The sequence below is a fragment of the Syngnathus typhle genome, linkage group LG9 (genome assembly GCF_033458585.1).
Source record: "Syngnathus typhle isolate RoL2023-S1 ecotype Sweden linkage group LG9, RoL_Styp_1.0, whole genome shotgun sequence".
Taxonomy (NCBI): Eukaryota; Metazoa; Chordata; class Actinopteri; order Syngnathiformes; family Syngnathidae; genus Syngnathus; species Syngnathus typhle.
This window is the reverse complement of record NC_083746.1, coordinates 9112184-9134076: the sequence shown is the minus strand read 5'-3', so window position 1 is coordinate 9134076 and position 21893 is coordinate 9112184. Positions and strand designations below refer to the sequence as shown.

Here is a 21893-nt window from a genome sequence, read left to right as displayed (position 1 = left end):
AGGTGCAATGTACTAAAGACTCACGAGGACACAAGAGATGCTGACAAATGCGGTAACATCCAAGTCAAATTCAATAACCTTGTAGGGCACAAGAGTTGAAATTATTCAGATGAAAGTAAACACGAGTCAAGATAATAGAACTGCAGATAGAAGCTTTCCGCATACTGCAACAGGTGCAAATCTCAGTAGCTGCTGTGGAGTGCTGCAGCTGTAGCGCCGTGTGTTGTCTGTCATGATGTGCTACGCTGTTACATTTTCCAGGTAGTCCTTGACCAGTTCATACAAACACACAAACACGGAAATGTGAATTCACCCCAAGCAGCTTTTTGGAGTTTACAATGAGAACTAGTCGAACCTGCCACTGCTGCCGATTTAAAAAAAAAAAAAAGTTTTTGTCAGAGTTCATTTAACATAACCCAGTAGGTTGGTTAATTTTATGTATGCCAGTATTTCATAAAAGGATGGCGTCAGGAAGAAAAACCCAGAGAGGTGCTCAGATGGTCTCAGTCGGCCATCAGCTAATCCTTGAAATCACATCCGTTTGACACGCACTAGCAAACATTGCAGACACACAGCCAAGTATCCTATCCAAGAGAGACAAAAGAGGAGTTGCAATAGAGTTTAAAGAATCGTCAATCAAAAATCGGTTTCACTTTGAAATAATTCCCATCTGAGTCATCCCAAAGCTTAATTACTTAAAGCTCATCCCTGCTGACTAGAGGCGAGAGGCACGGTACTTCCCGAACTGGTCACCAGTCAATCACGGGGCAATAATTTAATTTCAAGCATGCACGCACGCGCACACACACACACACATAGTTAAGAAAGCACTGGTTGCTGTGGTAACAGTTCATCCCTCCCGTACCGTCTTCCAAAACCCAGGCTGAACTTCAAACCGTGTAAAAGCTTTCCACTTTCCACTGATTTATTCTATCAATGTTTGAGAGGATCGTGATGAAAGACCACATGTAAAAAGTAAATAAAAATAAAGTCAGTCGGTACAAGTGGATGTTTTTTACGATTGTACACACATGGCTCAAATGTTAAAAACAACTTGGCAACTGTCAACAAATTTGATCATGACCATATCAGGCATTATGTTTACATCAAATGCCTGATTATATTTTTACAAAGAAATTCATTGTAAGGTTTACTGACCTTAAATTCCATTGGAATGAAATCACATGCATTCACTGTTTTGGGAATATGTATGATGTTTTTAGAAAAGTTCCAGTGTGTTGCACAGCTGTCATGAATGACTGCTGTCCCGAAAACGATTTATTAAAATCCATTAATACTTTTCTTTTCCAGCTTTTGTCACATGTGCCTTCCACCATACAACTTAAGTATCACATTACCCCCCGTCTGACCCTCCACTGCCACTATAGGCCTCATAAACCTCAACGTGCCCCCCACCCAACCATCGCAACCATTCAAGTGTCCCCATCCAGCAGCACCTCAAGGGGGTACAGTGGTGGCCTCAGCCACTTCAACACAACTGACCAAACTCAATTACATGTGCCATTTATCTCCACTGGGGATGTTTGGCCCCGTGGCTTGAGTGTAAATCTCTGGTCCCAGTCAATAATCTATTCTCCAACTCATCCAAGGGCCCCCTATTGTTATTTGACATCCGTTTGGCAGTTGAACGATGAATAGTGGGGCGGGGAAGAGTGTCTGGGAAAATAGAATCGAGAGAAAGTGAAGTGGTAGGAGGTTATGGGAGACTGTGAGGCCAACAGTCATCTATCTAGCAAATGACTTCACGGTTCATTGTAGGTTGTAATGTATCTCGGCATCGCACACAGCGGTGGGCTGCTAAAGGTCAAATCGAGGCCTCGGACAAGTCCAAACATAAACAGACATAAAACGTGAAGATTGCAGACGTTTTCCACTTCTGGAAGACATTTTGAAAAATGTATCAAAAAGGTTACAGGGCACCATAAGTTAAGCCTGGACATCTCTGAGGAACAAACTTTCCAATAACAACTGTTTTTCTACCAGACAGTCTGGCAATGTTTCTGTCATCGGGGGATCCTAAACGTGGACAGTAAACACTAACAAAGTGCAGGATCAGAAGTCAAAGCAAAGCTGTCATATTGGCTAGATAATTACGGGAGCAAAAGTGGCATGAGCCGTTGTTGTGTTTTCCCATATATTGTAGCAAAAGCGATCTAATTAAACCACAAAAGGGCATATTCATCCTGTTGTCTGAGAGTCCACCGGTGATGGATGGGATAATGAGTTTCCTGAAGAGCAACAAACCGGGATAATGAGTTTTATCCAGGAGAGGCTCAGGGCGTACTCTCGGGGAGCTACCGCAACCCGAGCTTGGTGACAAACAACTCAAGGCATTCAGTCAAGTATGACTCTAGAAGAAGAAAGTATTTTATTTTGGTGAGAATGAAAACTGTCATTCTGTTTAGCATAACAAGTAGCCACGGTTGAGCCAAATACATTTCGGAAGGACTCTCAGCTCGGTGTGATCCAAAACGTTCTTAAGTGAGCAGCCGGTCCTCTAGTCCAAAACACCGCCGGTCGTCATGGCCACGGAATAGATTGTAGCATAGTCGGGATCTCGTCCACATCAAACACTTTAAGGATGAATTAGGACATAAACTATGAGCGAGGACCTCTCTCATGTTCGACCTCTAACCTGACAAATGTTCTTCTGTCTGAATGGATATCAACTCGTCATTACAGCAGAGGGCATAAAAGAAGTGGCTTGATCACAATGCAGGATCATTAGCAATCACAAATATTGTTTCATGTTTGACACTGTAGGACAATGCCATGAATAATAACAGAGATGATTGTAGGCGTAGGAATAAATGCCCCCCCCCCCCAAAAAAAAAAAAAGAAAATTGGGAGAAAGATGCTAATGGCACGGTCTGTTCTACATGCCGACAAGCAATTCAGTGTGACAGAATAAAGCAAAGCCAGCAACTTTACGGTGGTCGTAAAGGAACAATGAAGAGACTTCTTACTGCCGATTTACGTCAGCTGGCAGCTGCTGCTGCTGGTTCCAGCGAGTGCCAGTTACAGACAGGCCCGAGAAACAACAGTCAGAGAAACTCTCTCAACGTGTTTACTGAGATGCACAATGTAACACGGTATGGATTGAAATGAATACAGTTTGAAGATAGACAAGGGATACACATTTAATTTCCTTTTGTAAAAAAAAATAATAACTTCCAGAGAAATCCTTTAAATGTATTTCAATATTTAAAAAAAAAAATATAAAATATAATATTTCAAATATTATTCCTGAAAAGCACTTATTTTTTGCATTTAAAAAGAAAAAGTACATCCATTCTTAGCCGCTGGAGAGCTTTATGCTCATAAGCTGTTTGATGAATCACCCTGTCCTATTTGAAGAGCTCCAACCGCTTTACTTTGATTATTCATCCGCCATCATCTCTCAAAATACTCTGTGTAAAGACAAAACAGCATGAGGGATTAAAGGTGTCTGCAGGCCCAAAAAAAGAGCCAAACCCTTTGAAAATGAAAAAAAAAATCATATATAAATATAAAAATACAGCGTCTGATGTTTAGCTCGGTATTCGCAAGACATCAGAAAGACAAAATGGTGAAGCATCGTCAATTTGCCCTCGGGCCTTCGTGATGTGAGTGAGGCCAGAGACAATCTTGACACGTCAAACCACTTGAAGGAGTCAGACAGAGATATAAAACAATCATCTCACATCTTTTAAAGAATGATGTATTTGCATGGTTTGTATTTTTTACGTTTTTTAAGTTTCCTATTCTCACCTGAGCGAGTTATTTTAACAAACCAGTCAAGCACAATTGTGGCTTCACCTTTTCATCCTCTTAGACCTTAAAAGGCAAAACGTATTCCCGACATCTACCGGGTGTCCCGTTCTCCAGCTCCAACTCTGTCTTTCCGCATACCGTAATTTTCGGACTATAAGTCGCGGTTTTTTTCATCGTTTGGGTGGGGGGGGAGACTTATACTCAGGAGCGACTTATATACATACATATGTGTTTTTTCACTTTTTTGGGCATTTTATGGCTGGTGCGACTTATACTCCGGTGCGACTTATAGTCTGAAATTTACGGTATATATACTGCCCTCTTTCTCACGACAGCGACGGTAATGGGATCTTTGCAGAAGTCTGATTAAAAGGACACTTCCTCCTTGGAGACCACCCAACAGTTTCCCTTTTTTCTTCCCCTTGCTTTTCCTCAGAGCGTCAGAAACCTTGAGCATGGGAACTCAAGAGTCTGATTATGAGACGAGCGCAGTAAAAGCTAATTAAATTAAGCTTCCCTCAATAAAAAAGGAAGTGAACTTAGCACTTTTATCCTAACTCTGCCATCAAAGGAAAAGAACAAAAATACTGCAGCACAAGAGAAAACACACATCCTGGAGATATGAATTGCTTCCTGTTACATTATTTCCACTTAGCAATCTTCAACCTCATGCAAGGGAGAGGAACTTTTTTTTTTTCTTTTTTTTAAAGATTCAAAGCAACCAACTTTAAAGGCATTCAACTTTTCGACTCCAGACGCGGGATGAAATAATTTCTGGGTTAAAACTATACAGTGTTTGTCACATACTTGACAAGAAACTACTGTTCCCTTAGAAATTGCTAACAATAAATCGCTGCATTATGGCAAGCTTAAAACATCAAGTACACTTCTCCCATAATATTCCTACTATATTTTAAATGAAATGGCAAATTTATCCAATTAAGGATTTTTTTTTCCATCCAGAACTAGGCAAAAACTGTTCTTTATGTAAGGATTATTACTAAGAGACTAATTCATCACAAAGAATTGTATAGCATTGATCTTTTTTTTTTTATTTCTTTGAAGATATGATGCAAAATAGAACGCAGTACTTGGCTACAAACAAGAAGTGACATGGCTGATTTATTTCAAACAAAACAGATAAAAAAGAAAAGAAAAGAAAAAGAAAATCACTGGGTTATGCGACTGGTGACAGTGTTTGCACTTGCATCAGCACGTCACAATAAAGGTTTGCAGACTCAACATGATGAAGTTGGAGACCTAGTTAAAAATCCTTTTATCTTTATGGCCAGAGGGGTCCACTATTTTGGTTGCCAGTTGCCTGAAGGGTGGATAACACAACTTAGTTAAAATAATTCCGCACGTTCAGTTTGATCAAGGAGGATGTGGTCCTCGCACATATTTCATATTCTAAATCTTTCCAGTTAGGCAAAAGTCTTTAGTCAAGGTCCATCATTTTCTCCTTCCACAGGGGCATAGAAGGAAGGTCAAAGGGATTATCATAAATTTACATGATCAAATGTATTTTTTTTCCACATAGGTATGCTTGGAATTCAATAGAATATTGGAGAACCAACCCATGTCAGGAATAATTGTCGATTTGGTTTCCATTTAATAAGAATTAGTTTTGAAAAAAAAAAGTTATCCTCGAACAAGTTCCCAATGAATACAAGTCATTTTGGGTCAGTGTACGACTTTGGTCATACTCGCCAATGGAATGCGCTGCTTTGATTTGGTTCAACAGGCCAACAATGGAGATTGATAGAGAAGCTGGGAGAACGGGGAAAAAAAAATAGTAAAGCACTCCTCTCATCCTCATTATGTAAACGAGGTGTATGACTGTTCAGTGTGTCCCTCGAGAGTTAATTACCAGTGGCTTCTCAGCCTAATTGGCTGAAACTAAAGAATTTGCCATTTCTTATTCCTATGCTCACTCTACCCAGTCCATTCTCCCCCTTCTCTTTTTTCCGCCAACCTGTTTTCTTGTTTCCTCCATCCTCAGCATCATCCCTTCGGCTTAGCATTACGCCAATCCAAAATCTGGCACTGATGCTTAATTTGAGCATCTGCTCCAGAACTGGCAAAGAGCGAACACACTTTTACATTGCTAATTCCAGTTATTTGGTCAGATTACGCCATACTGGAGAAAAAGAAAGAGACAGTTGCTGACATCGTCCCCCCAAAAAAAGGCTAAAAATTTTGCACAGTACGACATTAAGAAAGGTCAAAGCTGGATAGCTCTTTTTTGTTTATTTGCTTTTCTGCTGTTAGGTTTGAACTTTTGCTCTTTTCATAGACTTTTCTGGCTTGTCAAAATCATTAGCTTGTGTCAAAAATACATGTAGTGCGGGACCGCTAATGTCCGTCTTCAAAGCTTTGATCTGTTGTTCGGTTTCTGCCATTAGCGTGGTGAGACGCAAATAGAGGCCCTTTGCCCACAAGGCTATTAGATGTAAATAACAAGGACAACCCAGGTAGTCCTAATAGATTATTTCCTCTGTGTCTGCATCTACTTCAAACACAGGAAAAATGACTCGAAAACAACCTGGGTCTGAATTGGAGGGTTGAAGAATACTTATTGGTCCGGGCTTTCGTACATGCTGGGCTACAAACTCCAACACTGAGGAAGATCAAAGTTAATTCTTCTCTTAATTAGGCTGAAAATGGGACCTGAGTAGCCAGGGACTGGTTTGTTTTGTTTCGTGCCAGTAAACCTTACGTGTATGTTGGTGTGTATGTTTTTCAGTGGACAAGGGCATTTCCGTCCTTCCGTGTCGCTTTTGACTTGCCTCAATAGCAGAAGGATGGAAAGAGATAGGAGAAGCACAGTGGTGCGACATAATGAGACTCCTTCTGCTGCTCTCAGTTTCATGGTCATGCATGTCCATGTGTTGTGATGCTAATGGCCCTCACTACCATAGACACTCCTTTTAATTGTCCTTTTTGATCTAGCCCTAATTCTGTTAATTAGCAGTCCAACTTTCAAAGTTAAACGTTTTGTGTCCACCTCTGACAGTTCTTAGTGTATGCATAGTGTGTGTGTGTGTGTGTGTGTGTTTGAGGTTCTGTCTGTCTGTCTGTGACAAACAAATACGTCAAAAAGAATACAAGCTGCAATGCTTTTAAGCCCATATGTCATTTTACTTAATGACACAGTCCCTTAAAAACAACCTGATAAATCATAAAATATAGAGCGGAACAATTTTAGGAAATGCAACTTTGATTCATTTCCTCCCCCCAAGCTCCTCCCCGCAAATTTAAAAACATAATCATGATGATAATTATATTATAGATATTAAAGAACGTCCAAAAGGCATTAAACTTTATTTTAAAACTAAAACCTAAACACTTTTAGCATAGTCAGTGACTTGCTATTGGGGGTAGATTAAGAAGGGATTCAGATTTAACAGACCTGGAAGGGGCACGACCACAAATAGCACAAATGTTTTCTCAGTTGTTCACAGAGTCCCTTTAAAAGGAATAGCCTTTGGATATGTTTTTAAACTCTACTGAATAGTGACTGTGAAAAAAAAAATGTAAACAAATATAGCAACCAAAACTAACACAAAGAAAACCACAATGTCTAGTTTTAAGACTTTCCAACTGATACATTTTGGAATCAAATTAAGTGGAGAATGATAAGAACAAGTGCCCCAGATTCATGTCATGCATTTTAAGCAGTGAATCATTCTCAAAGGCACTTTTATAATCAATATGAATCCCTGGAAAATAAAACATAGTTTGATTTATTTCTTCACCAGGTTAAAGTAAAAATAGCAATACAGTGCATATTTCACTGAGGCTCACGGTTGAGTCTACTTCTAAATGTGTTCTCAATATTACAGGCCTCAGTAATGTACAGGACGAAAGTCTTTCAAACTTGTCCCGCACAGTTCCATTATTTTGAAATAATATAATATAAATAAATATTAATAATATTTTATAATAATTATAATAATGAAATGTAAACAAAAAAATACTAATAAATCAATTCCATTACCCATACTTACTAAACGTAAGTGCAATAAGCCTTTGCAAAGTTTCTAAATAATTTGGTTTCTGTGTGTCAACATCATGCAACTAAGGAAAATCAATGATCTGATTTGTGACATGTACTAGAAAAAACATTTTTATTTTAAACTGACCCAAAATAAAGTATATGTTCCCGGTATTTTCCAACCAAAAGGAAAATAAAGAAAAAGGAGAGGGAGAGTGGTTGACAGCACAGCCGGGGGATCCCATGCCAATCGGAGCATGGCCCTTTAGCCGAGCGTTCATTCTGAGATGCCAGTTTGACGGACGACGCTGCTCTTAGTGACATTTCTCCCAGGTAGGAAAAAGTGTTCAAGAGAAAGAAAGTGGAGGTGGCACATAACAGCATCCACAAGCAATGACTGGCATGACCATGATTGTATTTATTTGTTATAAACTAAAATAAACACTGAAGCCTGATTCCTGGCAATACTTTTTTTTTATTATTATTCAAATTTGGCTGTCTTGTTACTACACCAAAAAGGTGTTTGAATTACATTGAGCATTCTGCACCAGGACAATGCAAATCTGACAAGGCGCCTTCACTCACCTTACCTGCAAGTATGGCAGACAAACAAGAAAAGATCAGAAGGGAAAAAAGGAGGGGGGGAGGCACTTATTGCCAGAGAGCTCATTAGCATCACACCTATTAGCAGCCTGCCAGCTACACTGGCCCCTGTTTGTCACTCAACCCTGAGAGACATCCATGCTGTCAATGTGGAGAGGCAGTCGACAAACAGACCGACTGCTCATTTTTGTCCAGCCTTGCGTGTTTGTCCACATCAGACAAAAAGCAGACAGTTTAACAGACAGGCGAGAGTATTGCAGCAAGCCCGTGACTATTTGAAGCTGAATTAAATAGTTATTGATAACAATTCACTATTCAATCCTCCAATTGTATAGTAAATATAATGAGGCATTAAAGAATTTGGAAAATAACAGAATTCACTTGCGCTACTTTAAATGGGAAAAAAATGGATGAGTTGTAAATGTCTTGATTGGGTTAAGGAAGAAAGTGGCATTGGCCCACGAGGGCACTGAAGCCCTTTAGGCTGATGAGTTTTGGCAGCGCAAGTATAGCTGGACTTACTGTTGAACTTGAGCCCTCCTCATGGCAAGGTCTAATTAAACCTCAACCTCATCCCTGATTTCAAGATAATTAGCTGGAGGGGTTAACTGGGACTCGTAGCCAAAGGCTGCCAAAAGGGCTGTGTAAAATATGCAAAATAAATATGTTTTGCTTTTCGGTGACAACACAATTTTGAAATAAAGAACTGATTAGTGCTTTGCACTGACAGCACAGACACATTTTCATAATTATCATTCACAAATCTATTTTTACATCACGTCATCTGCTTTCTCCTTATTTTTGATTGCCTTCAAATTATGACAATTAATATTTTGGCAATTACAAATGCACAAAGTGCTACGAAGCGCAATGTGTACAAATCCTTTTGTGTTTACAGTCAACATTTTTCTTTTCTTTTCTGTAAGCGTAAAAACCAGGATCCAAGAGGTTTTGTTATTCAATAATCTTCAACATAACTGTGAGGATGTGATGCTTTTTGGAGACACAACACAACCAAATAGCCTGACAGCATTTTAACCGTCTGGCCCTTGGGAATGGTCCTATAATTTCCCATTAAGCTACACTGACAGCATGACATTTCCCAAGGTGGGAGGGCTATGATTCGGAGGATGTTTTATTCATCCTATTGACTTGGCAATGTTGCCCTAGAATGAGAGTAAATATCTGAAGTGTGCAAGGTGGCAATGAAGGTACTCGCCGGTGTTGTGTTTACTACTGAGATTGCCAGTAAGGCTCAAAGACAGCCGGTTGACAACTATATAATATACCCGTCACTTCTCAGACAGGGTGATTGCAAAACATTACCTGCCATGAATGTGTGTTTCTATTCGCACATACAGAATAGAGGAGCGATGGCACTTCTTTCAATGTTACTTTTACGTTGTCGTTATTCCTCAAGAGATAATCCTTGCCAGTTATGAGTACAATTGGAACTAAGGTATTAGACTAGCCGGTGCTAATTTGCAGACATTTTTCTCCCGGTGATGTTCATGACAGTACACATTCATCATCTGATTGATACGAGTCCAAGTTTCACCACGAACATATGGAATTCAAATGTCCGCCCAGTGAGTATATTTAGCTTGACGGATATGTGGCTAGATGATGACTTTAATGTGTGCATGAAGAAGAGTTCTCACGGATTCCAACAATGGCAGCAATATGAAAATAATTTGAAATATGAAAGTAATTTTTCAGTCCACACTAGTACTGTTTACACAGGTGTGCTTTTATTTTGAAGGCCTTACTTTACAGGCTGCAAGATGTGTGGTGTTTTTTTTAGGTGTATATTGCTTCCAAATTGTTACTGTTTTCATTCAAAAAAATCATATTTCAGACCAATTTGTCTGCTTCTTATTAGTTGAACAGAGAGGATCCATAAACATCTACAATGACCATGAGACAAGTGCCTGCCCTCATCTCCAGGCAGGTCACGTGGGAACCACGGCAGGAGCCTCCTCCAGGACGCAACGCTGGAAACAGGGAAACACTGCGGGCCTTGTTCCCCTTCGCATGGCTCTTTGTTACATGGCTTTTTGCTTACCAGGACGATTGGACCCCAGGCCACTTGGCTTGCATTCCATCAAATAATATCATCTCCACGTTGGCATTCAAACATTATTTCCAACATTTCAAAACATGCTTTCATGAGTTCCCAAAGGCCTCTAATTTTTCATCTTCCTCTAAGACGTAGTATTTAAAGTCTGTTTTGATCAATCAGATTGCACATGCTAAACGAATCGTTCATATAACGCTTCCAGAATTCACTGAATGAACTCTGCGGCAATATTGCCGTTTTGGCAGATACAATCTGTGCCAGGGTAGTAGATTTGCATCCACATCTGTTTGCATGCACAATCAAATTCACACCTGTTTGCAAACCTCCAGTAAATCATCATCGGAACGCTCAACATCAGCCCACTGCTCAATAGTCTTCCCTTTTTTTATTCATCTTTTACTTCCCTTGCCTGCTTTACTGAAGCCGATTTTTCCCCATTGTCCTTGCTGCCAATGCCCGCGGGGTGAAACAGGCCATGTCAAACTTGAATCCATCAATCACTCAGCAGCAGCTGTGGGGATAGCGAGAGGGAAATGAAGGGATGAGCACGGCGAGGAAGGGAGGTGCAATTCGGGTGAAGAATCGCCACCAGTCTACCGTGGCTTTCCTTACTTTTCTTTCTTTCTACAAACAAACCCCTGCCGTCTCTCTTGTCTAGAGCCTCAAGAAACTTCAACTCCGACAGAGTTTGGACCCGACTGTCAAGTCTCACGAGGTTACTCTCAACCGATTCAAATCAAGAAGAGAGGCAAAGACAAAATGAGGAGATGGGTAGCAGAGTGGGAAAGTAGGAATCGGGAAGAGGAATGGCGGGGAGGGATAGGGGGGGGGGGGGGGGGGGACACGTCATGAGAAGAAAAACGTTAAAAAATGAAGTGGGGAGTAGAAGCGGTGGGTGAGCCAGCCAGCCAGCCAGCCAGCAGGCAGGCAGGTGAGTGTGTAAGTATGTGTGTCCGGTACAAAATGAAGTGTCCCTGTCACAGCCCCATTTCCCCCTCCGGGCCGCTGCTGATTAATTGTCCATACAGCTCCTGTGATAGCGGACACTTTAACCAAGACTCCCAGGACGTGGGGCCCATATTCCATCCCGACCAAAAGACACCTTTCCTCCCTTGTACCGGGTTGCCCTTCCCTGACTGAAATCAAGGGAATTTCTCTTTTTCGTACCCCCACCCCCCCCACACAACAAATAACCCTACATCAGCAACCCATTCACCTTGCCATCGGGGGATAATGTCTCTCTGCGGGAGGGTGGTTATGGAACAAAGGCAAGGCAGCTGAAAGCAGCATGATATAAAGTATGCACCCCCCCCCCCCCCCCCACCTCCTGTGTGTTTACTCATGCACTAGTGACTGGCTGAGATAAAGCACCCCTGTCTCAGGTAAATAGTCTAGCACAGGAGGGTTGAAATGGCACATTTGACTTTGGTACCGGACTGCACCAAGTGGGCAATGCTCATAACTATACTCTTAACCTCCATTAGAAGTCCGCACACACTAATGAACAAAATATTCCAGTACTACACTTGCATTTAAACAAAACTGTGGAAAGATTAAAGAGAATGATTTAAGACATTTTTATACCCTCACAAGACCCAGACAAAAGGTAATTAATCACATCATTGTATTGTTTTTATGGATTGGAACACTTTCTTGCTTGGCTCTTGTTTACAAAATCTCTTGGCCATGTTTTTACATAATCCTCTCGTATTTGCACTTGGGGGAAATAATACTCATGTTTGATTGACAAACCCAGAGAGCTGTATCCATATAAAATTATATTTTCTATTGTGATTGCAATAAGTAATATGTTTCCACAGTCTTAATAATAGGTGTCATTCTCTGCATCGTCCCTTTCACCACACTGCAGGACCATGGGGTGGCCGTATAGGGACTAAGCCCCCGCACCACCACCACCCCCAAAAAGATACCAAGGTCAATTGCCTTTTCTGCTCCTCTCATCCTGTGCTTTATGAACCTTCACATCCAGAAGAGAGCAGCGCTATTTCTACTCTGTCCAAGGTGACTGCACCAGTGACAGCCACACTATTACTGCCAAGCAAGAAAATCACTTGCCTCTTAATAAGTGGTACTTCAAGACGGGTAAATTGAAGATATATTCCTACCTCATTAAAAGACAGAAATGCCCACCAATATTTATATAAATATAAATTTACGATGGTTGTTAGCAACGCTAACACATTTTAGTAATATTGGGGCAATTCTTGAGTTCAAACCAAACAAATGGAAGGATTGAAATAGGATGTTATGGTTTATAGCATGAAAATAGCTGTAAACTATAAACTTGTGATTTAAGTAATTTATTCCAAAATGTGACACAGCCAGGAACACATTTCCGTAAATGACTTAGAATTTTCTTACCAATCTTATTTCTCAACCACATAAAATGTAAAGAGTGCCTCATATGTATTCAAAGACGCAAATCACCGAATCAAGACTTTGAAAGAAATGTGTGTTGAGCCTACTTTATCTGATATCACTCAAAGGCCGTCTGTAATTACATTGTAAATGTAGATTAGCTATGAATATTTTAGAAGGGGATTACTAAAAGAGGAAAGAGACAGAGAGAGGAAGAGATTTGAGAGGAATCTGCCTTCTAAAGCACCCACATGCGGGACTGAATGAAAAGCTCACATGAAGGTGGTACTTGTCTTTCATGCCAAGTTGTCAGGCTATTATCATCCTTTCATATGTTGGCTACCGTTATTAACCGAGAATAGAAAAATAACAAAGAAAATGACAATAAAAAAGCATCGCTGCAACATGGCGTGCTGTCATTTCCAAGAGGAAAAATAACAGCGGAGCAACTCTTTTCATGGGAAGACCACTTGACCATTTTATGGTCATTTCAGTTGTAGTTAAATTGAGAAGCGGCAAAAAAAAAAAAAAAAAAAAAAAAAACGAATTGAGGACAGACAGAAGTTAAACCGTCAGACACATAACCTTCAGTCTAAGACAGACAGACATTGACAGCCATCAAATATACAAATCCACACAAGATGCTTCCTGGAGCTTTTGTCACCATATTTTGAAACCTTCAAAAATATGTCTGTCAAAGATTTGAGTAGCTGACAGCATGCCGCCGCCCTCCAGGAAGACGATGAGGTCGTATTGTGCGGGGAGGGATGCAACAATATCATCAGGGATCAAAAGTCGAGCATATTGAGAGACATACATCACACGCTCAAACAGTTTTTAAAGGGTCTGAGTGACACTTGTGGCCCTTCCATTTTAGGGTGATAGCTCAAAGTGTGTGTCTAGATGTGAAGGAGAAGGGAGTGGAAAAACAAAAGCAAAAAAAATCCACTTGTCTGTTTGCTGAGCTGCATATTCTTGTTTGCATTCTACAGACGCCTTATTTTAAAATGGCCTTACAACGAAGCGGGATGCACCAATCCCGTTATGAAATCCTTCACAGTAGGGGCGTCTAGCAGCTGACAATAATGATGATGCATGGTCCAACGTATGGACTTGTGTTTTGCCTGTATAACTGCGTCTGATAAATGAGCTTATAGATCTTGTAAAGGTCACATAAAATATGATCCAATCACTTCTGCTGCCAGCAGACAGTCTAAATGTTGATGAACCCATCAACAAGTCAAAACTGGGGAAAAATAATTGCCCTCCTGGGCATCAGCAAAAAAAAAAAATGAAAAAGATGATAGCTATTTTGTTCAAAAGCTAGGGCATTATTAAATACAATCACAATCCTGATATAAAAACAGACAACAGAGATTTTGATAACGTGCTGTTAGGCTTGACTTCACAGACAGTTTAATTTCAGAGCTCACAATTATTGGCATCTATTCTTGTCATTACCCTATCTATTTATTACTTTTGTTTTTTGTTTGCTAAAAAGTCTAGGTCCAAACACTGAAAGACTGTTGTACATAGTATGCCAGACCTGAAGTGGCGCTGACGCGCAACAGAAAGTCACCAAGCCTGTGCAGCGTATAAACACTCACAACTAACTTCAGGGATGACCAAAAGAGCAAGAAAGGAGGCATTTAAGAGGTACAACTTGTTCTTATCAGAAGAAAAGCTCAGATAACTGCCGAAATAAAGAACATGCAAGTTGTTATTGTTGGCGGGAACTGGGAACACCAAGCCATGAAAAATACAAGCAAGGGCAGTGTTTGTTTTCAAATATGATCATTCTAGGACACTGTTAAAAAGAAAAATGGCTTCCCAGAACAGCAGGATAAAACATATAAACAGTATAAAGCTCTTTTTTATCTGGACGAAGTCTAATTTGAATATTCTGAACTCTTGGACTCAGACTACTCCACAATATACAATTGCAGCCATACAGTGATGTCACATGTCTGCACATAAAGTGTGGACGAGCACAGTGCAGTGTGAGTGCAGGCTAGCAAGAAACAGAGTAGAGGAGTAATCGCCCAGAAGCACTGTCAAGTGCAAGTGCGCCCTCACGTTTCATGGTATAGCACAACATCATATACATCCGAGCAAAAAAATACATCAGTGCAGCCCTATTAAAAAATTTCACAGTGGTGAAAAAGAACGCCATCATTTGATCATTAATGAAAGAATAAAAAAGCATAACAAATCTTCATGTCAACTTTCCCTCAGCCTCACTCCATCACAGCAAACGCCACCAGTTCAACAATGAATGCTCCAGCCACAGTCAGCAGAAATATATTTCCAAATCTCATTTTCCACGGAAATCCCAAACACTAAAGAAACAACAGAAAGCTGCAGGATAATTAGCGGATAGAGTTTACCCACATTGCGCCGACTATACTAATTGAAAGAGCCCACACAAAAAAATAGACGGATGTAATTCCTCCACTGTTCCCGCATATGGAATACATGAATATTCATTCATACGATAGAGAGCTTTCTTGAATGAGGCCATATGGCTTGGAATCGGCAGTTATTTGCCATCCCCAGCTTCAGTATTTTGTAGCACACTAATGAAGAGCGTGGTGCAGTGCAGTGCAGGAACTCTGCGGCCACTCAGCAGCCTGCACACATGCATCCGATTCCCAGCGACAAGTTTGGCTGCTTAGGTGACAAACTGTTTTAATTTCTAGCAAAAGACAACACTGCCAAAGGAAATGTTCCATTTATTTTCCAGAGGATAACAACTCATGAGGAGATAAATCAGCATACATGGGCACATTAGAATGCACTGCACATACTGAACAGCTCAAATAAAATGAGCTTGGATTAAATAAAGCTAAAAAAAAGAAAAAAGAAACAGGAGCAAGTGTTGGGATGCAGATGTGCTTCTTTACACAAACCAGTCATGCCCCCCCCCCACACACACACTATAACAAACACACACATTACACTTTCATCACATTACTCTCTCCATGCCAAATATTAACCAATGAATACACAATTTTATTTGCACAATCCATTCTTTCTGCCCTATCTGCTGTTCTGACTTGATGTGGAAGATGTTGTGATGCTATGTCTGTGCAGAAATAAAAAGACCAACTGTTATTGTCTTCATGGATTGACCTTTTACAGGCATGCATCAAAAAATGTACATTGTTGGGAATGAACGCATAATGCCACATTGCGAGTGGAAGCCTTTTTCTGATTGGCTACCACTTTGGTGGTTGTTGACACACACTTATCCTATTTGCACCTGTTCAATCCACCCAAACATCCACAATTCGAGATGCCTGCCCTAGTTGATTGTGCCTCATTTCTTTCTCATACGAAAAGACAAATAATCCAACTAATCTATTTATACGACAAAATCTTATATCTTGTGCCATGCATGCTGCAGAATAAAGCTCCCACACGATCGTCAGTGTTCACACTTCACGGGACGTCAAAATTCCACATTGCATTTTCATTTCATTGTTCGCCTCGTGAAAGAAACCGAAAGATTAAATACAGCGTGTTTTTCCAAATGTTTAAGTGTCCTGACAAATACAAAGTGTAGAAGAAGTGCATTTGCTGGTGCGTAAAAGAGCGTCGCTGCAGCGCTCGTCAAAGTGAGGTGCACAGGGTCCCCGGGGGGAGTTGCAATAAAATGGAATAGTGTAATTTCACGGTAACCCGCTTTAATATCAAACAGTTTCCAGATTGCATATGGACAACAGTTCATCACTGCATGCTCGTCCCTGCAGGATTTACGGTTCGTGCGTATTTGGATGAATGGGTTTAAAATGATCTGTTGAACGTGGATTATCTATCCCGTAATCACATATTTTATATTAAAAGGAAAACAAATACGATGGGAACTTATGAAACGACGAGTAAAGCAGCTTTCAGCCTGACAAAAAGACAAGCACGCATTCATAATCATCACGAAATGTAAAAAAAAAACATGTATGCAAAAAGTCTCCGCGCGGAGCTCCTCATGCGCTCCTCCGCGCGGAGCCCCTCATGCGCTCCTCCGCGCGGAGCCCCTCATGCGCCCCTCCGCGCGGAGCCCCTCATGCGCTCCTCCGCGCGGAGCCCCTCATGCGCTCTTCCGCGCGGAGCCCCTCATGCGCTCCGCGCGTCACTTGGAACCCACCAAGCAGCGCGCTCAGGTCGGCTTTGCTTACCTGATTGTGACGAGCTTGACCCAAACAAGAGGCACGTCAGGAAAAAGTCGAGGCAATACAGGACAGTCGCTTGTTTCATTGTTGCGCTTATTTCCTTTAAATTCACATGTCCAACAGCGTATCCTTGTTTGAACCACTCAACGGGTTTGCTCGTTTTGAGCCAAAAGCGTCACTTTAGGGACTTGGATGGGCTTTTTTTTCCGCCCCCCTCTCCTTTAAGTTTGTCAGACTGTGCTTCGGGTAAACATCTCAATGTCCACAAGCTGAAATTGAAACTGGCTGGCTAAACAAGTTTCCAACGCGCGCACAGTGACGCTTGTCTAAACAGTAAAAGGCTGTATTCATGCCATTTCTCCCCCACTTGTACTCTGTATGCAACGCCACACTTTATTTTTTTTATTTTTTTTTCCAGACACACCTCCGAGCCCTGGAACTCCTCCTACGCACACTGTCATTGGCACAAGTGGCCGACCATCACCTCGCAGACGACCACGCACTCATCCACTGGTTCTGTCATTGGTTGACATAATTTGACACTTATTTTAAATTCTTGCACTGCACCTGTCAAACTGACACGATCAAAATGAATTCTGGGGAAGGGGCGTGGACTCTGGGTGCACTATAATGTTTACCAGAAGGTTATCAAGTGGATCAATAAAAATAACAATAGATGCAGGGATTTTGATCTTTTTGAAGGACATATATATTCCTACTCTAAGTAGTATTTTGGCAACAAGTGATCTGAGTGAGTCAAACTCACGTGGTCAACTACATCATATCCTAGAGATCAGATATGGCTGCCAGTTTATTAAGCTCCATCTGAGACAAAAAGTGCAGGACTCCCCTCAAAAAACAAATTTCCTGGCATTGCAGAACTGCGTGGAAGTGAATTAAGGAGCTTTGTTTAAACAAAATTAGTGCTTTGCCACCATCTTGTGGCCTTTTGGTAATGTTAAAAGAAATTCACCTTGGGGGCCACATTTGGAAGGGTTGGTTCTGCCCCCAGCTATTCGCAATTTACTATTCTCAATTTTATCTAGTTACCTTTTTATTTCTTGTTGTTTTTGTAACCTCTCCTTCTTTAATTAATGGCTGAAAAACTCACCTAGTGGCAGAGGTCGCAAAACTCCAGCCACAATTTGCCTTTAGCCACAGGCGCTTTGAACACTTGTTTTATATTTTCATAACCTGGATTTGCAAAGTCTGTCGGTCTATTATTTTTCTTTTCATAGCGTTGTGAACTGCCACAAGATGGCATCAAAACGCTTGGTATGTTGTAAAAACAGCGTACAGTTAAAAATGGCATCCTAGTTCTTACTTGTGTTGAAAAGCATGTGCCGCACATTCAGGGTGGATGAAGGATGAAAGGTTACATGCTGCAGTTACAAAGTTGGAACTTTGAAGGTGCATCACCTCCAAACATGCTATTAAAAAATAAATAAAAACATCACAGCGTTTGTATGCGTGTAATATTCCTCTCAATAATATCCTTGAATTGACAGCAATACATATATCAGCAAAAACACACACACCAGGACACTGTTGGTCATACAAGACTGGACATTTCTGACTTGAAGGTTTTATGGAATGCAGCAAGAAATGCAATTATGCCCTATTAACATTTTTGCACGGTATCTGCTCATTGTCCCGATATGCTGATATATTAGCAAAGGTTACAGTCATTAATTTCATACTTGAGACCCAGCAACGGCGTCTCGAGGATTTCACGGGCATTATAATTTCTATTAAACTTGTTTATTATTCCATTGCTCATTGTAGCTGCTGAAAAGGATTCTGACTCACTGGCAGGAAAAAAAATGACATGATGCTAATTTGGGAAGTTGTTTGCTCTTACTTTTCTCAGTCCAAACACAGTCATCGTTAATTCTGAAGTATTGGATTTGTTTCTGCAAGTTCATCAAAGGTGAGACAGAAAAGCAATGATGAATTGCAAGATCCACACTTTTATTTTCCCGAGCAATCTAATCCAACTGTTCTGATATCATTTTTAGACACAGCCAAAGGGGGCCATATTGCAAAATATGCTATAATGAATCGACCAATTTCTTACCAAGTTTGAAAATGTCCAATATGTTCTCACAACCCCTCCCAAAAAGTCATATTTAAGGTCAAGAGATCTTTACCACTCCTTGGTATCGTTTTGCTATTGAGTACAATCCTTAGACTTTGATTTCGCCTGTAAGCTATTTTCTTTTGATGTATAAATAACAGAGAAGTCAAAAAAGAGCTTTACAAAGTGATACTGTACTTGATGGGTTGTTTCCATTACTTGGAAATCAACCACGCAGGTCTTTTCACCAGGAAACAATGTGACAAAGGGTTATTACCTTCCGGACCATATGCTGCTTACTTTTGCACTTTGAGAGAAAGACGAATGCCACCTTGATTCACAATATGTCCACACATCTGGACATTAATCATGCACTCTGACTGCAACCTCACATCCACCCACGTATACGCACACACACACACACACACACACACACCTAAGTCATTTAGTGTTAAATATGCTTGGCTTTGAAAATGAATGTCAAGTCTGTCATGTATCAACACGTAAAAAAAAAAATCCCAGCAGGTGACAACATCCGTCCATTTTCTTCACTGCCTATAACAATAATAAACCTATTATCTTCAAAAAAATAAATCAGCGTTATTTTGAGGGGCATCATTTTTATATTTATGCACTTCCAAAATACATGGTCGGGTGCAATACCCCTGAAGGAGACAGGCGGCTTACCTTCCTTTTAGTTTTCCAATACATCAAAGTATAGACCCGAGCGATAATCGAGTCAACTTCGTAAACATCCTTTCTTGGCTATGAGCAGGTGGTTCCTCTCCTGAGAATTTCCAAGGCTTTTGCTTGGCTCTAAATGAGAAGTGATTTGCTTGAATATGCACACGCACACACAATGTTTTTCCACAAGTTAGTGCAGAAAAAAGTTAAGCGGCTTTTGCAGTCAAAGAAAGTGCACTGAACTGTGAGGGGCACTTTTTTTTTTAACCTCCGCTGCAGTTTGACCCCTCACCAGTGGGTGGCAGTCTGTGTCTCACCTCCAGGGTCAACCCATCAACAGACTGACTCCACGGGGGGGCGAGAGAGGCAAGCTGCCCCCAACCAGGTTCCCATGACATTGTCTTCCTGGTGCATATAAACTCGAATAAATATTCCTCGGCTTTTAATATCACTGACGCTGCAAATGTGTTTGTAAAACTGAGACCCGGCAACTTGCTATGATGACTGGAAGCTTCCCTCTAAATACAGCTCAAATGACTGCCGTTTATCACTCTTAATAACATCAAAGTATAATTTGGTGAGGTGGTGTTTTCATTTAACATCATGCTTGAAGAGACACCTTCTGACAGTATCACCCTCGTGCTGTCAATAAGGTAATTTATTCCTGGCGCTATGAGAGGCAATGAGACAAGGTTTCAAGTATTCTTGCAGACAATCCCGGGGTCTTCTGTACAGCTAATCTAATACATAACCTCCTGATTTGTTTAATGGATGAGCCTTTGCTGCAGCAAGAGGCACGCCAATAAAAGCCGGGGCCCTCCAGAGGCTATTGTGCCTCGTAATGATGCCAGACACACAATGTGAGGCTTATGAAGCAATTTTTTTTATTGCGCCTGTACATTGTTTTGCACCGTCGGTGGCGAGTAAAAAGCAATCTTTTTCCCACACATGGAAGAAAAACATTTACAGTGATGAACTATGCACATGTTGCAGGCTTTAGAGGACCGGTGTCAAACCCAAGGCCCGGGGGCCAGATATGGCCCATCGCATCATTTTTTGTGGCCCGCCAAGACAAATTGTGCATTACATTTATGTCATACTAAAATTGCAAATTGTCTTAACTTTTAAAAAATCATCTTTTTAAAATATTTGAAAAGTTTCCACTAGTCTGATTTGAAAAGAAAATATTTGTCAGTTTGTTTCGTAGCTTATACTGTATATAATATTAGACGTTCATTTATTTGGGTTGACAGTCATAATGCCCCTTCGAGGGAAACTATGACTACAACGCGGCCAGCGACAAATATGAGTTTGACACCCCTGCTTTAGAGGAAGGTTGGATTCGCAGAGATACATTTCCAGTAATATTTTCTGACTGAGAGTATTTCTGGAAAAAAATAATAATTGCCTTGCTTGCTGAGATTAGGTGAGCAACACAGCCAGGTGAGTCCACATTTTCTGAATAATTCTACATTTCTGGACAAACTCATATGGAGTGGACTGAAACTGCAATGGCGCCGTCTGCAGACTGGCTCAGTGAGCAATGAGCAGAGTTAGCCCATTACACACACATGATTACGTGGCCATTTCCTCAGCGAATGAGTCTCATCAGAAGTCAGTGGAGAAGCCACCAAGTGTGTAATTGTTTCCCATTAGAGGAAACATCCACTGCCAGAGAGTTGCATCTCACTACTGCGTTAGCTGATGAATGCTTACAGAGTGAAGAATCCACTGTGGGCTGGGATGAATTTCTTGAAAACCCTTTTGTCATTCTGAAGGTCAAAATAATTTATCTTGTTAATTTCCCCCCATTATGATGACATATTTATTTATATTATTGTGGGTTGTTTTTGTTACTTTATTAATGGTATTTGTATGTCGTTTTACTGCAGAGTTACCAAAGTTATGTCAAGTTCAGATTCTGCATATTGACATAACATAAAATAACATAAAATAACATAAAATAACATAAAATAACATAACATAACATAACATAACATAACATAACATAACATAACATAACATAACATAACATAACATAACATAACATAGCACAACAGTCTTGTAATTCAATTAAAAGAGGAAGTTACTCCAAAACTTCCACTACTAATAATGGAACCACAATTGTGT

The 21893-nt window shown here is 40.6% G+C and overlaps 1 protein-coding gene across 1 annotated transcript in view; it reads right to left on the bottom strand.

The window, feature by feature from the left end:
* LOC133160117 (receptor tyrosine-protein kinase erbB-4-like) overlaps positions 1-17358 on the bottom strand; it is a 103885-nt gene extending 86527 nt beyond the window's left edge. The window contains exon 1 of the mRNA XM_061287702.1: positions 17009-17358. Coding sequence (XP_061143686.1) covers positions 17009-17087 — 79 coding nt within the window. The 5' untranslated portion in view covers positions 17088-17358. The remainder of the gene's footprint in view (positions 1-17008) is intronic.
* Between the last annotated feature and the right edge of the window lie 4535 nt (positions 17359-21893).